Source organism: Sceloporus occidentalis, unplaced genomic scaffold, assembly GCF_023333645.1.
Source record: "Sceloporus occidentalis isolate IW3139 unplaced genomic scaffold, rSceOcc1.0.p SCAF_6, whole genome shotgun sequence".
NCBI classification, from domain to species: Eukaryota; Metazoa; Chordata; class Lepidosauria; order Squamata; family Phrynosomatidae; genus Sceloporus; species Sceloporus occidentalis.
The window spans coordinates 62532152-62546744 of record NW_028316986.1 but is presented as its reverse complement, the minus strand read 5'-3'; the positions used below and the strand labels follow the sequence as shown (position 1 = coordinate 62546744).

Genomic DNA, 14593 nt, shown 5'->3' with positions numbered 1-14593 from the left:
TCCTACTAGACTCAGGCAAACTGTAAAGGTATCTGCATCAAGCCTACTTGTAGCCAGTAGGAAATGAATCTGTCTACCAGAGATACTCCTTTAGACAAAATTATTAATGCTTAGTAGCAAGGAAGAGGCTTCCTTTCTCCCTGGGTTGAAGGATGGAAGAAATTCTCTCATGATAAGCCCATGATCAGGCTGGTGTTTGGTACAGAAGGTAGATAAAATGATTCTGCAGCGATGTCTGGTTTCTTTCCCTGTATCTATCTTATTCATCTTGCAAACTGTTTCAGGCTTAATCATGGTGAACATTTTGTATACATTTGCCTGACAATAAATAAGAAGGATAGAGCGGTAAAAGTGCTGGGAGGAAAAACAATTTAATTATGATGGAAACAAGAACCAATTCCCTTTGTTTAGATTAACCCTCTGGTATCTAGCTGCATTTTATTCATGGTTAGAATTTGAAAATGTTTTGAATAGCATGCCATTGAAGAGCTAAAACTTTTAAAAATAGTTTATAAGTGATAGACATGGTGTATGTTAGGGAGGTATCTTATTATCCTATGGTTATATTATGTGAATTTTAGGAGATGACTGTGGTGATCACCAAGGTGCTCTGAGAGCTAGGCCAGCCTGTGAAACCCCAGCTTATATCTTCAATTTCTTTCATTTTCACCTGAGTAGGGATGTAAAGATTGCTAGCAATTTTTCACATATTCAGTGAGAAAGGGTATCTTGACACACTCAGGCACCTTGTTGAGAAAACATATATGTTTTATATACCCATAGCCTGAAGGTAATTTTATACAATATTTTAAATAATTTTGTGCATGAAACAAAATTGGTGTATACTGAACCATTAGAAACCAAAGGTGTCACTATTTCATCAACCCATGAAAAAAGTTATGGTTTTGGAATATTTTAGATTTTGGAATTTCTGACAATTGACACTCACTGAACCTCTGTGTGTGTGTGTGTGTGTGTGTGTGTGTGTATATGTGTGTGTTTGCACACACACACACAAAAACCAGTGAGTATTTGGGTAATTTGTTTTTGCTTTGCTTGTTTGTTTTTATGTTTTATTTTTTGCATAAGGCACTGTTGTCTTCATAAAATCCTGAGCGGAAACTCGTAATTTCATCTGGTGAAGAAAGAAGCGTTGAAATTATTTGTTTTTGCAAACAAGAAATATGTGGAAATTTAAATTCTTCTGCTGAGAGGAACTTTAAGAATCTTGGGTTAGTTTTCAACCTGCAGGAGGCAGGTACCAACCAATTCCCCAGTCATGACTGAAGAAGTCTAGCTATACTTTTTTCAGCTTCCTTTTTCAAAGTCAGTGGCATAGCAGTGACTTCTGGCATACAGAGAATTTGTTAAAGGTATACAGTAAAACCTCAGATTTAAAATTCTATAAAGTATTGGATTGGATTAAATCAGAAGTTATAGGGGAAAAGAAAAGACATAGGCAGCACAAGTAACAGAGTTTATTCCCAAAATAGCCTACAGTAGGGAATTTTCAAGCATAATATTGAAGTCTCTTACAAAAAACAAGTATCAGCTACTTTGTTCGGAAGTACTGAGGCTAAGACCCACAATACAGAGAAAACTCTTGCATTTACAACAGGCATTTCTCAAGCTACAATGTTCAACCATAGATGTGAAGAAACAAATTGTCAAGGCAAGATTACTACCCAGGAACAATCTACTACACACAGGACACACCAAAACCACAAAATGACAGAACACCCATAATTGTCACCTACAATCCCCAGCTGAGACCACTCTCATACATCCTCAGTGAGCTACAACCAATTTTGGAAAATAATACAGCCCTCTCACAACTGAGAGACAGGCCTTTATTGGCTTACAGACACCATGCAAATCTTTAACAAGTACTCATTTGCAACAGGATACATAACATGGAGGGTAACACAGGGGCCAGACCCTGACACAAACCTTGATGCCAATTCTGTCTCCAAATTTACTCTAAGACAATGTTACTGGGAACAGTAATATCATTCAAAACATCAAAGATACATTTATTTGTTCTTTTCCCTGTGTGATATACAGTTGGCCCTCCCTTTTCATAGATGTAAGCATCCACAGCTTGAAAGTATTTTTTAAAGTATAAATTCCAAATAGCAAACCTTGGTTTTTGCTCTTTTATATAAAGGACACCATTTTACTATGACATTGTATTTAATGGGACTTGAGCATCCATAGGTTTTGTTATCCATGTGAGGTCCTGGAACCAATCCCCAGCAGATAATAAAGACCCACTGTATGCCTTCCTGTGCCAGGAATGTCTCTCTGCACTCTACATCGGAGAAAGAGGACAGTTTCTATGCCAGATGATAAATGAGCAAAACTCTGACATTAGAAATGTCAAAAAACAGCTGCTGAATATTCTAACCGCCCTGGACATACAATATGGAACGTAAAGGTTGCAATCCTTAAACAAGGAGGTTGCAAAGGAAGGCTAAAAAGAGAAATGGGTGGAATGAATTATATTTACAAATTCCAATCCACTAACAGAGGTATGGACAAAGGCCACATGGTCCATAACATATATTAATACATGACTGCTCACTACTGCACATGTAACAAAAGGTAGCTTCTCAAAAGAAGGTTTTAAGCTCAATAAAACTGATGTTTGGTAAGCAGATTTATTGCTTTCACACATCAACACTAACTGTGAAGATCCAAAAGACCTGTATCACATTATGCAGACCTTCAAAAAATGGTGTGGTGGTCTTGATGTGTGTTTCTCTGGATCCTATTACATGCCATCCCACTTCCACAACCTGGTAAAGGTGCTTTATAACCTGAGGCTTTTATATCACTTTGTACAGTGGACTGCTTAAGTCCCATTTTTTTCCTATGTTGGTGCGGGCATGTGGCTGCACCACCATTGAAAAACATTGGGACTTCACCGTCCCATACCTCCTGAAACCCACCTTGCCACTCTCACCATGGCAGGGGGCTGCCTCTTCCTCTTCCTCACCACTTCCTTCTTCTGCTCCTCTTCTTCCTCTTCTCTCATCCCCTGCTACCACTGCCTTTGCATTCCTCCTCTGCCTCCTTTCTTCACTCCTCCTCCTTTCTTCCCACCCTTACCTCTGCCTTCACTCTTCCTCTTCCTTCCTTCCTCCTCCTCCTCTTCTCACCCCACTGCCTCTGTGCTTTCTCCTCCTCCTCTTCCTCCCTCCTCCTTCTCCTAACCTCGCATCTGCCACCATTTTTCCTCTTCTTCCTTCTTCCTCTTCCTCCTTCTCCTCTTCCCCCTGCCACCACCACCACAGCTGCTCTTCCCCTTCTTTCCTTATCCTTTCTGCTTTTACCCCTCCATCACTGCCACCGCCCTTCTTCCTCCTGCCTCCCTCCTTCTCTGCCACACTCCCACCCCACAGGCTTGCCATCCATGGATGCTCAAATCTGTGGATGGCAAGTCCATGTATAAGGAGGGCCCACTGTACTTCATCTGAAGAAGGTTTATATCCATGAAAAGTCTTACTTTTTTTTTTACTTAAAAAGCTCCAAACATTGTAACTTCTCTGTATAGGAAAGTTGCTCTTTTGATTATTTTGAATCATCTTTTTTGTACCTTTTGCGGTTTTGGGGGTGAGGTGAACTGAACGGTATACAGTATTCCATGTGAGTGCTGTATAAAATTTAAATAAGTAAGTTTTATATTAGGTTATTACAGTATTGGCAGGTGTGTTTTTAACTCCTTTCCTAATGCAGTCACCTCTCCACATTCATGGGGGGGGGGGGGGGTAGGGGTGGAGGATTCCAGAGAAAGTGGAGAAAGCATGAATATGTTAGCCTCCCCTCATATATGAATGACAGAGTCCTTTTCCACCAAGAGCACCACATGTAAACCTTGCACCACATCACCTTCTCCACATTTCCAAAGTCCTTCCACTTTTTCTCTCCTCCCCCAACCCATAGGAGAGAAAACTGGAAAGTGGGGAAAGTCTGGCTGGGAGGAAGGCTGAGGAGGAGGAGAAAGCGAGAAGGTGGCTCATCCACAGTGGGGGCTGCTAACATCACATTAAAAGTGGAAGGACTTTCGAAATTTTGTTGTTGTTGCTAACCCCCTTCAAGTCCATCATGACTCATGGCAACTCTGTGGAAGAGACAACTTCAAGACTTCCTATCCTCCACTGCTCTGCTCTTGACCTCTTAATAGAGTCCATTAGTCTAGCATGTCTTTCTGCATCCCTCCACTTTTCCTAGCGTTATTGTCTTTTTCAATGAGTTGTGCCTGCTCATGACATGGCCAAAGTATGATAACTTCAATGTGAAGTCGAAGGCTTTCATGGCCAGCATCCATAGTTTTTTGTGGGGGGTTTTTGGGGCTATGTGGCCATTTTCTAGCAGAGTTTCTTCCTGACATTTCGCCAGCATCTGAAGATGCCAGCCACAGATGCTGGCGAAATGTCAGGAAGAAAGTCTGCTAGAACATGGCCACATAGCCCGAAAAAACCACAAAAAACTATGATAACTTCAACATTATCATCTTGGCTTCCAGAAAGATTTCAGGCTTGATTTCTTCAATGACCCATTTGTTTGTCTTTTTGGCTGTCCATGGTATCCTCAGCACTCTTCTCGAATATAATGTTTCAAATGAATTGATTTTCACTGTCCAGCTCTAGCATCTGTATATGGTAATAGGGAATACAATGGCTTGTACAATTCTAGCTGGCCTCCCCCATTCCCAATCTTATTCTGATCTCTTGACAGCAGCCTCCATTCTGATCAATGTTTGATTCAAGGCATGGGAACTCTTTTACTATTTCCATTTCCTCATTGCCTAGGGTGAATTTGTGTAGATCTTCTGTGGTCATTATTTTTGTTTTCTCTACATTCAGTAGTAAGCCTGCCTTTGCACTTTCTTCCTTGAACTTCCCTAGTAGTTATTCCAGGTCTGTGATGCTTTCTGCTAGTAGTGTGGTGCCATCTGCATATCTTAGATTGATGATATTCCTTCCTCTTATCTTCACTCCTCCTTCTTCTGTGTCCAAGCAAATTTAACTGATAGGGTGATAGGATGCACCCTTGTCTTAACCCTTTGGCAGTTGGGAACCATTATCTTTCTCTGCAGTCTGTTCCAATACTTGCCTCTTGTCCTAAGTACAGATTTCTCATCAGGACTATCAGATGTGATAGCACTCCCATGTCTTCAAGAGCATTTCATAGCTTTTCATATTCTATGGATGCTAATTTTCTTTTGCAATTCCTTGGTGTGCTCCGTTAGCCATTGTGTGAGGAGGATGCAAAGTCTGGCAAAGTGGGGAAAGTAGGGTGTCCCTTTTGACTGACTAAAAGGGAGGGTGAGGAGGAGGGGGAAGAAGGTGGATCCTCTGTGGTGGTGGCTGTATCAGATTGAACGTGGAAGAAGTTTGGTAATGAGAAGGATACAAAAGCTGGCAAAGTGGGGAAAGTATGATGTTGTTTTTGACTGGCTGGCAGGGAGGCTGAAGAGGCTAACCTTGTTAAGCAGCATGAATCTGAGTCATAAATAGTCAATACCGTGAATCTCAAACCTGCAAATGTGGAAGTCCGGCTGCAATTCTTAACCTGGGTTTTATATTTTTGATACCTGCTGCACACAAGTTAACAATTTCATTCAGCTATTTACCACAGCCTTCAATACTCTTTTTCCCCTGGTTTGTCACTGATTGCACACTTCGGTCTATCAGCCTATCTATAAAGTTTTAAGTGATCTTTAGGGAGTGTATCACTCAGGTTTTCATGCTGCAAGCAGAGGAGCAGGAATTGTTTGAGCATGATTATCTCTTATAGATCTTTTACAGTAATGATAGTTGAAAGGGGATAAAACCTTCTCCACATTCTATATCTCCCGAGCCTTTCTGTCATTCTGCCCCATTTCAATAATCTTTCATTGTTGGTCTTAATCTGTTCAGCAATTTATTCATCAAAGTATTTTTGTGGAATTCCTTGTCTGTTTGCATTTCTGATAAATGTTCTATTACTTTTCATTCACCTCATTTAAACAATGCTTTTTTGAAACCTTTTTAACATGGACCTAGAAAAGAAGGGAAATCCCTCAAAACTGGGCTGGGGATTAAAAACCTCTAATTTGAAATGAAATGACAGTATTGGAGTATCAGGACTCCTGTGTAGTTCAGCCTCTTCAGGAATTACAGTACAGTCCCTGTATCTGTGAGGGAATACATTCCTGGACTTACCATGGAAATGCAAAACCATGGATAATAGCTAACTCTATTGAAATAAATAACTTCCAAAAAAAAACCCCTGTCCATAGAATTGAGCTGGAGGACTAAATAATGCCTATAGAGAGCATATTGTTTCAAATTTGTGTAAGTGAAACCACAGGTACCAATCCCACAGATACGAGGGTTATACTGTATCAGCCAGAAATGTACTACATGATGAAGCATTCAGAAACGTTAAGACAGTGATTGTTGTTGAGACCTCCCAGGAATAACAAAGAGTGTCTGAAATCTGTCCTGTGTGCACTTAGTGGCGAAGTGTGGCAGTGAAAACATGGAGTGGATTTCTAAGTACATTGTGCTTGTACAGTGGACCCTTGTTATACACTGGGGTTTGGTTCCAAGATCCCCTGTGGATAACAAAGTCCATGGATGCTCAAATCCCATTAAATATAATGACATAGCAAATGGTGTCCCTTATAAAAAATGGAAAATCAAGGTTTGATATTTGAAATTTATACTTTTTTTTTAACATTTTCAAACCATGGATGCTTGAATCCGTGTATAAGAAAGGGCAACTGTAACAGTCTTCTCATGTATGGATATTTCAGTGACAAAAGATGGGCACAATAATTTGCCCTCTACCTGCAAATAACTGCAAGGAGGCAAAATTAATAATAACTTATCTGCCAATGTTTAGCTCCCCCACTTTAAAATTAGTTCTGGAATCCCTATCTTTTTGTCTCTAATAATTCCTTTCATTCTGATTTTTAGCTGTGGTAGCATCCTTTCTCTGCTCTTAATAGCCCTCTCTCATAACTGAGCTTTTTCTCTTTTTCACTTTATCACTGAAATGCATCATCAACTCCCTTTTGTGCTCAGAGTTGGACTCCCCTTTAAACCTTCCTCACATCTATAGCCATGGCCAACTTCTCCCTATTGCTGCTGCAGCCAAGTAGATGGAGAAATCTTCACTTGAAAAAAAAAAGTGTGGCTCAAAATATCAGGCTGTTCTAGACTTTGGTGGAAGCCAACACAATCAAAATAATTGCACAAGCCTACTTGAATTCATTTTGCATTTTTACTATAGACATCTTGCATTAATGGAATTATGGTTAATTTTCTAGACCATGGAAAAATTGCTGTTTTGTTTACAATTCCCAGAATCCTTCAGCCACCATTCCACTGTTGTCTGGAGGATTCTAGGAACCAAAAAGTAACTTTTCAAAGCTTTAGTGTTTTATGAATTCCATATTTGCGGTTTTATATGCTTTCAGTTTGGGGTGGGAGACCATGTAACATGAACAGCTTATTGAAATGGCCCATTTTACCATCACCATCTGCTCTTTAGGGAAATCAGAGAAATAACATCTCTTGCTGCACATTTTGGTATTTTCTTTGTGTATGTGTTGGACTGGGCTGTAGATTTTTCCATCTAATCTAGTCTCAGACAGCTTCCAGGAGTGCTAGCATCCAGCCATCCTGTCTCCTGAAATGCTCTGGTTTTTTTTTTCCCTACAGCTGTTAACAAATTGCTTACATATCTAAAGAAATGACCTTGTAAGTCAAAACAATCATGTGGGAAGAATGGTAGAACTCCCCAAGCAAAGGAGTCCTTTTTTACATGAGATTTTTTAACCTCTAGAAGCAGACAAGGGTTGTTAGAATATTTGGGAGAGAATGTCATGATAAATCCTCTCACTTGGAATAGGCAGCATGTTTCCCATGGATGGAATAATGCCTCCCATAGACCACCTTTTAAAAATTGTAAAATGCCTGGCTTATTTTAAACACTTTTTTTTACTTCTCACAGCTGTAGAAAAGGTAAATTGAGAAAAGTAATAGCAAACAAAGACAGACTTTGGAAACAATCAGAGAAGTATAATATAGCTTGCATACTGTTATTCATTTCAGCTCATTTGTCTAGATCAGAGCTTGTTAGTATCATAATTCTAATAACAATATTACATGTATGGTAAATGGATATTAGTGGATATTTTCATGAAATATGTAAGAAAATTATATCACCAGGAACCCTGGTGGCACAATGGTTAAATGCCTGTACTGCAGCCACAACATTGGGAGTTTGTCTCCCAGGTTGACTAAGCTTCCATCCTTTCATAGGTTGGTAAAATGGGTACCCAGCTTGTTGGGGGCAACTGGCTAACACATTGTAAACTACTTAGAGAGTGCCAAGTTCACTATGAAGCAGTATAGAAATGTAAATGCTATTGCTATTGCTGTTGCTATCTTCAAAGAATTTTCTTCCAGGTTCTGGGGCACCAATAAGGTTGGTATGTCCAAGGCTCCCCCCGATGTGGCACTGACCTTTTTGTGAGGGTTATGTTGTTGCTTGTGATAAGAAATACTAGTATGATCAACTTCATGAATTGGAATTTTGATTTTTATTAGATTGTAAAATCTGTTTCACATTAGGCATTTGTGTGGGTTAACAGATTAAGCAACCTGTGATTTATTATTAATAATTCTCATGAATGTCATTGGATAAATGTAATTATTAGTGAAATAGAATTCAAAGACATAGCCATATTACTCTGGAATATCATTATGCAAAGAGCTCATGTAGCACCTTTGAGGCTAACTGAAAGAAAGAAGGTGGTAGCATGATCTTTCATAGACTTCAGCCTACTTCCTCAAATGCAAGTGGTGCTCTGAGGAAATAGGCTCTCAAGTCTATGAATGCTCATGCTACCAGCTTCTTTTTTTCAGTTAGTCTCAAAGGTGCTACAAGATTCCTTTGCATACTGTTAGGGAAATAATTATCATAGAAATGATGTGTCATATAACTGCATGGTAAAAGCATTCAAATCCCCAAGAAAGTGGGTCTGATCTCTGAATAAATTGCAAAGAATGACAGGAGGAGGAAGCAATGCAAACCTTTGGATATCTAATGCTATCATCTTATTAAATCCTTAACTGTGGGTATATTAAATATACTCAAAAATACCAGCACTGTAACTATTACAGCTTCCATGACTTCTTCTTGACAACAACCACTTCTTAATTTATTTTCTGCAAGCTGTCAAGACTATTGTATGTTGAAAAGTAAAGCTGAAAAATATTGTCCTTGAATAGTGTTTCAGATCTTTTGTCTTTGCAAGTGGTTTTGATTTGGTGAATCGATTAAATGTGTTGCAGACTTAAAGAAGCTGAAGAAGTATGTAGACAGAAAAAGGGAAAATCACTTTATAATATAAAACAAAAGCATGATTCTGGAATTGTAAGTATAACTCATTTATGATATTGCTTCTCTTCTTTCTGAGTGCTAGCCTAAGCTAGAAATGAATTGGTGCTCAGTATTTCAATTTCTTTCCTCTCCTTATAGAAAGAGATACTTTGTCTCATAAGAAATTCTCTTCTATTAGTGAAACTAACAATTATTGATAGGTATTCAGTACTGCAGTAATACGTTCATAACCTAGAGTTTTTAAGATTGTATATTTACTGTAAGATTGCCATAAGTGCTCCCCCAAGCCCACTTTAGCAGCTACCAGCTGCATTGGCTGAAGGAGGTCTTTTTCGCTGCCAGTCAAGATGCATGGAGGAGGATGTTTTCAGCCCTTTTCCACCAGTGAACAAAACAGGAACAGAGTCTCCAGAGTCTTAGTCCAATACTCAAACCACTGTGGCATGCTAAAAATTTACTAAAGCTTCTGATCCTATAGGCACCAGCTAGCATCTTTACTGATTTATGTCTCTTTTGGATACATATGTCTCTTTTGGATGGGGCACTGAAGGCTAATCTGTAGCCCTTTATGTCCCATCCTAAATTAACTTTCCTGCCAACTGTCAAAACCCAAGTGTTTACCAGTGGGGAGGGACAGGAGTGTGGAAGCATTTGAAATGAAGAAGATGCAGCTTGTCTGAGCTCTGAGGGAAAGAGAAAGGAGGGTGCATTCCTTCTATGACAACCCTATTTCTTCGCCTCCACAAGTAGTGATAGCCCCTTCTGGGGCTTGATAGCTGCTGGGGAAAGGGAGAATGTGGAACTACATGACTGAAACATTGTGCTCTGTCTGCTTGATGCATGATCTTTGCCAGTGGGCATAGCAGTTACTAGTATTGTGTTTTGAATACTCCAAGTATGAACAGAAATACTTTCACCCTGCCACAGGACTATGAGAAACCCAAAAATGATGGTCCTCAGGATTGCTGGTTAAGCCTGTGGTGCTGTATGTTGTTTTCTCCAGACTTTGATACAACTGAGTTTATAGATGATGCCCAGAATTTTGCAAAATGTGCTGGACAGGTGGGATGTTTAATTTGGTGTTTCAGGAAGAAACAATTCCTTCTTGGAAATCTTTTCAAATAGTTTCCCCACAGAATCCTATTTTGCATTCCTTTGAATTATCTGGTACTTCTCTGATGTGGGGGAGTGTCCCTAAATATCCCCATTTTTCATAATTTGATAGCGTGATTGCTTCTGGATGAGCTTGAAAAAATTGTTGCCTAGTTGATTAACAACAAATAGTAGTTTACCATTCTTTCTTTATTTTCAAGATTTTTACTCATGACTGCATATTAACTGATGTGTTGTGAAATTCTGAAATTGATCTTGTTTTTCTTGTTTACTCTTTTTTCAGAAAGCAAAGATAAGTATGAAAATATGAGAGAAGAAAGGCACATGTCATTGCCCACCTGTTCAATAAACTCTTATCTGTTTGTGGGGAGAAAAAGGAAACTACATCACTCAACCCATTTCATTTCTTGCCTTTTTGCATTTGTTTTCTCATTTTACTGACTAGTATCTGCCAAGCAACCAATGAAAAAGGAATCTGCTCTATGGACTGCCCAATAATGGATTTCATGAGTAGGAGACACGCTGTTCCATGGACCCCATGCTCCCGATCCAAATTTTATTTTGTAATATGTGGAGGAATATTAATAATAAACTAAAAAAAACCTGGTGTAAGAGTTAGTATCTATCTTAACTGAAAACTGGATCAACATTTAACAACATAAATTTCCATTTTTTCTGGCAATACGTTTTCAAGCAAATACAACTACAGTACTGCATTTAGATTAGGTGGAAGAATGTCACTTCTTAATAATTGTGTCCATTTCATATTGACATTTGTAGTTTGTATGTTGAATTGGTAAAGTGCTCCTTCCCCATGATATGCCATGTTCTCCAAATTTACTAGCTAAACTTGCTTTCATTGCTCATGATCATGGCCTACATTTCCAAAACAAGCTATTCAACCCTTTATTCAATCTTTATAGTTCATAAGGTGGGACATTTTCTCTTTCTCTTCTACCAAATATAACTGGTGGAAACAAAACAGAAGGAAGGAAAGGAAAGGAAAGGAAAGGAAAGCAAAGCAAAGCAAAGCAAAGCAAAGCAAAGGAAAGGAAAGGAAAGGAAAGGAAAGGAAAGGAAAGGAAAGGAAAGGAAAGGAAAGGAAAGCAAAGGAAAGCTGCCTTAGTGCAGTAAAAAGGCAGGTCTTGTTTGGAGATTATTCATTTGACATGGGTACTTCAGTATGTTATGTATATTTTTAAGTGACCTGTTTACCCAGCAATGAAAAGTTTGCAGTAAAGTTTCTACGAATCAGTTGGACCATGATTTTGGATTACTAAAGATTTTTCCTCTTTCTTTTTTCTTTCTCCCCCACTATTCTAGATCATCAAGGATGCAACTCAGTTTTTTGGTGACAAAGCAAAACTCACTGATTATTTGAGGCTGCCATTACATTTTATCAAGGACCCATATTCTAAGCTACATAACAGTTACAATTCTTTGCAACTTCTCAGTCTCAGACACCAAAAACATCCTAAGTATTGGTCAGATTTAGTTTACAAAATCTCCTCCATACACTTAGCCGCAACTTTTAAAATTCTGCAAACAGCCAAAATTAGGAAGAAGGAAGATGTATATATCCCAAAGCCCTTTAGCATGGAAGGTGCTGGGGTGGTTTTGAGTTTGAATCTGCAGAATTTTTTTCCTTCCATGTAGTCCAGTACATGATACCTGGTTGTCCAGAGGTTAATACATGGTTCCAGGAATCATAAGGGCTGCGTAATTATGACCTCAGGAATTGACTTTTTAAATGCCAAGCACTAAAAAAGATATATTTTTCATTCATTGAGAAAATCATTTCCTGTTATGTGATCAGCCTGAAATTCTGTTGTGTTTCAGGATAGTTCCTGATTGTCCCTTTATATGTTTTCCCAGAACTGCATTATAAAATCCTGTAGTGTCAGGAATAAAGTTATTTCTTGGGAAAGGGAAAAGAGAAGATTGTTACAAGAGACCTATCACAAGCAAATAAAGAAGTAAAAGATATTTTAATAACACTGATAAAATCTCATGTTTGTACTTATGGAAACTCTAGTCTTTGCTGTTTAACACCTGCATTTTCTTTCATTTAAGTGCATTTAAAAACATGGTAGCATGTTTGTTTTGTAGACATCCTATTCCCTTCAGTATCAACAGTATGTATATTGCCATACTACATTAAATAACAAAGATCGCTATGTGCAATATTGTATTTAGTGTTTCTATTCCAATTTTTTTTAGGATGTTAATTTATATGAAAAATAAAATAATGAAATCAAAGTTGTTTTTGTGTATATAATGTTGGTTGGAAGACTGAATTCTAAGGAATCTGCTTTGCCACTAAGCCAGTTGTCAGTAGTGAACTAGATGAGGGTAGACAAGACAGACATATTCCTGCTCAGTTAGAAGGCAGATTAGCAAATAAGGATTTACCCTGTGTGGGTTGAGGCTACACAGTCCTTGAAATCTATGGCTCGATGCTTGGATGAACTCTTAGACTTATGCCTAGGTTTCAGCAAGTTTGTGCATATTTAAAATTAGTGTGTGAGTTGTACCTATTCCTAGAGATGTCAGACAGATGTCTTGATTATTTCCCATTTAAACAATTCTACTTGGATCTGTGTTTACAAACAGTTTAGAAATTTCAGTGGCTCCAAAATGTGATGGCCAGAGTGCTGACTAGGGCCAGATACATGGGACATAAAACTCTCTTGATGAAACAGCTTCAATTGTTACTAGTTCATTTCCAGGCATGATTGAAAGTGGTGGGTATGACCTATTAAGCTCTTTATGGTTGAAGTCATATCTCCCTATATAAACTTATCCTGGTCATCTTAAGATCCTAGTTGAAGTCTTTCTCAGTGAGAGAGAAATCACAAACACATTTTGCTCTTTCACTTTTTCTTCAGCTTATAATCTTTTGTCTTTTGGGAGGAGATTCCTGTCCAGTCTTTTTCTCTTCTGCTGGACTGTTCATCTTCACCTTAAAAAATACATAGATCTGAAGAAGTGAGATTCAGCAGTTGTAAAGCAAGAAGAGGTATGGAGTGCCTTAAATTATAAAATAAAGGAAGATGAATGAAAATACATCCTCATTTACCTTATAATTTAAGGTACGCCATGCCTCTTCTTACTTTACAAGACCAAGATCATTCTACTATATGTCAGGTGTTACTACTTGGGAGTTTTCATCCATCAGTTATTTAGATTCTATCCAAAAATCTAGGAATAACTGCTGTATGATCAGTGTCATGTTCCAAATAGTGCCAGTTTTTGTAATTGTGCTATTGTGAAACTATGAGGGTTTCCTTCAGATGTTTTATCTGTACATTTGATATTGCTCCCAATGCACCTATCACTATCACTATTGGAATCACAGTTGTTTCTTTTCACAAAAGTGCTGAACCTGAACTTGTACATCTCAGTATTTCATAAACATCTTCATGCAACAATGGCCACAATGATTGTGGTTGTGGTCTCTGGGGCAAACAAACCCTCAAAAGAATTTGATAATTTGCACACAATGTCACATAAATATATATATATATATATATATATATTACATTTTTCTCATGAAATACGGAAGAAAGAACCTAACCAGGATTCATATCACCATTATGTGGTTCTCAATAGGATAGCTGTAAACAAATACTAAAACCTTCCACTCACTGATCTCTCTCACGTGCCCTGGTAGCGCAGTGGTTAAATGCCTGTACTGCAGCCATTCACTCAAAACCACAAGGTTGCGAGTTCAAGACCAGCAAAAGGGCCCAAGCTCGACTCAGGCTTGCATCCTTCCGAGGTCGCTAAAATGAGTACCCAGACTGTTGGGGGCAAAATTAGCTTACTTGCTAATTAGCTTACTTGCTGTTCACCGCTATGATCTTTGGAATAGAGGTATATAAATAAAACAAATTAATATATATATATATATAACTGTGACACCTTAAGTTTACTCTTTTTTTAAAAAAAAGTGGTGTCACTAATCATTCCCATCCCCCTTCCCTTTGAAGGAATTCCAGTCATATACTGGGTTTGGTGGTCTCTTTCAAAACAAACTTGATCTTCCTGTTCTCTTCTTATCTTGTTTTTTCTCCAT

General features: G+C 38.4%; 1 protein-coding gene across 1 annotated transcript in view; it reads left to right on the top strand.

Annotated features, from left to right (window-relative positions):
- FMN2 (formin 2) overlaps positions 1–11556 on the top strand; it is a 231538-nt gene extending 219982 nt beyond the window's left edge. Inside the window, exons 17-18 of the mRNA XM_089529847.1 lie at positions 9354–9435; positions 10799–11556. Coding sequence (XP_089385973.1) covers positions 9354–9435; positions 10799–10825 — 109 coding nt within the window. The 3' untranslated portion in view covers positions 10826–11556. The remainder of the gene's footprint in view (positions 1–9353; positions 9436–10798) is intronic.
- Positions 11557–14593: the final 3037 nt, after the last annotated feature.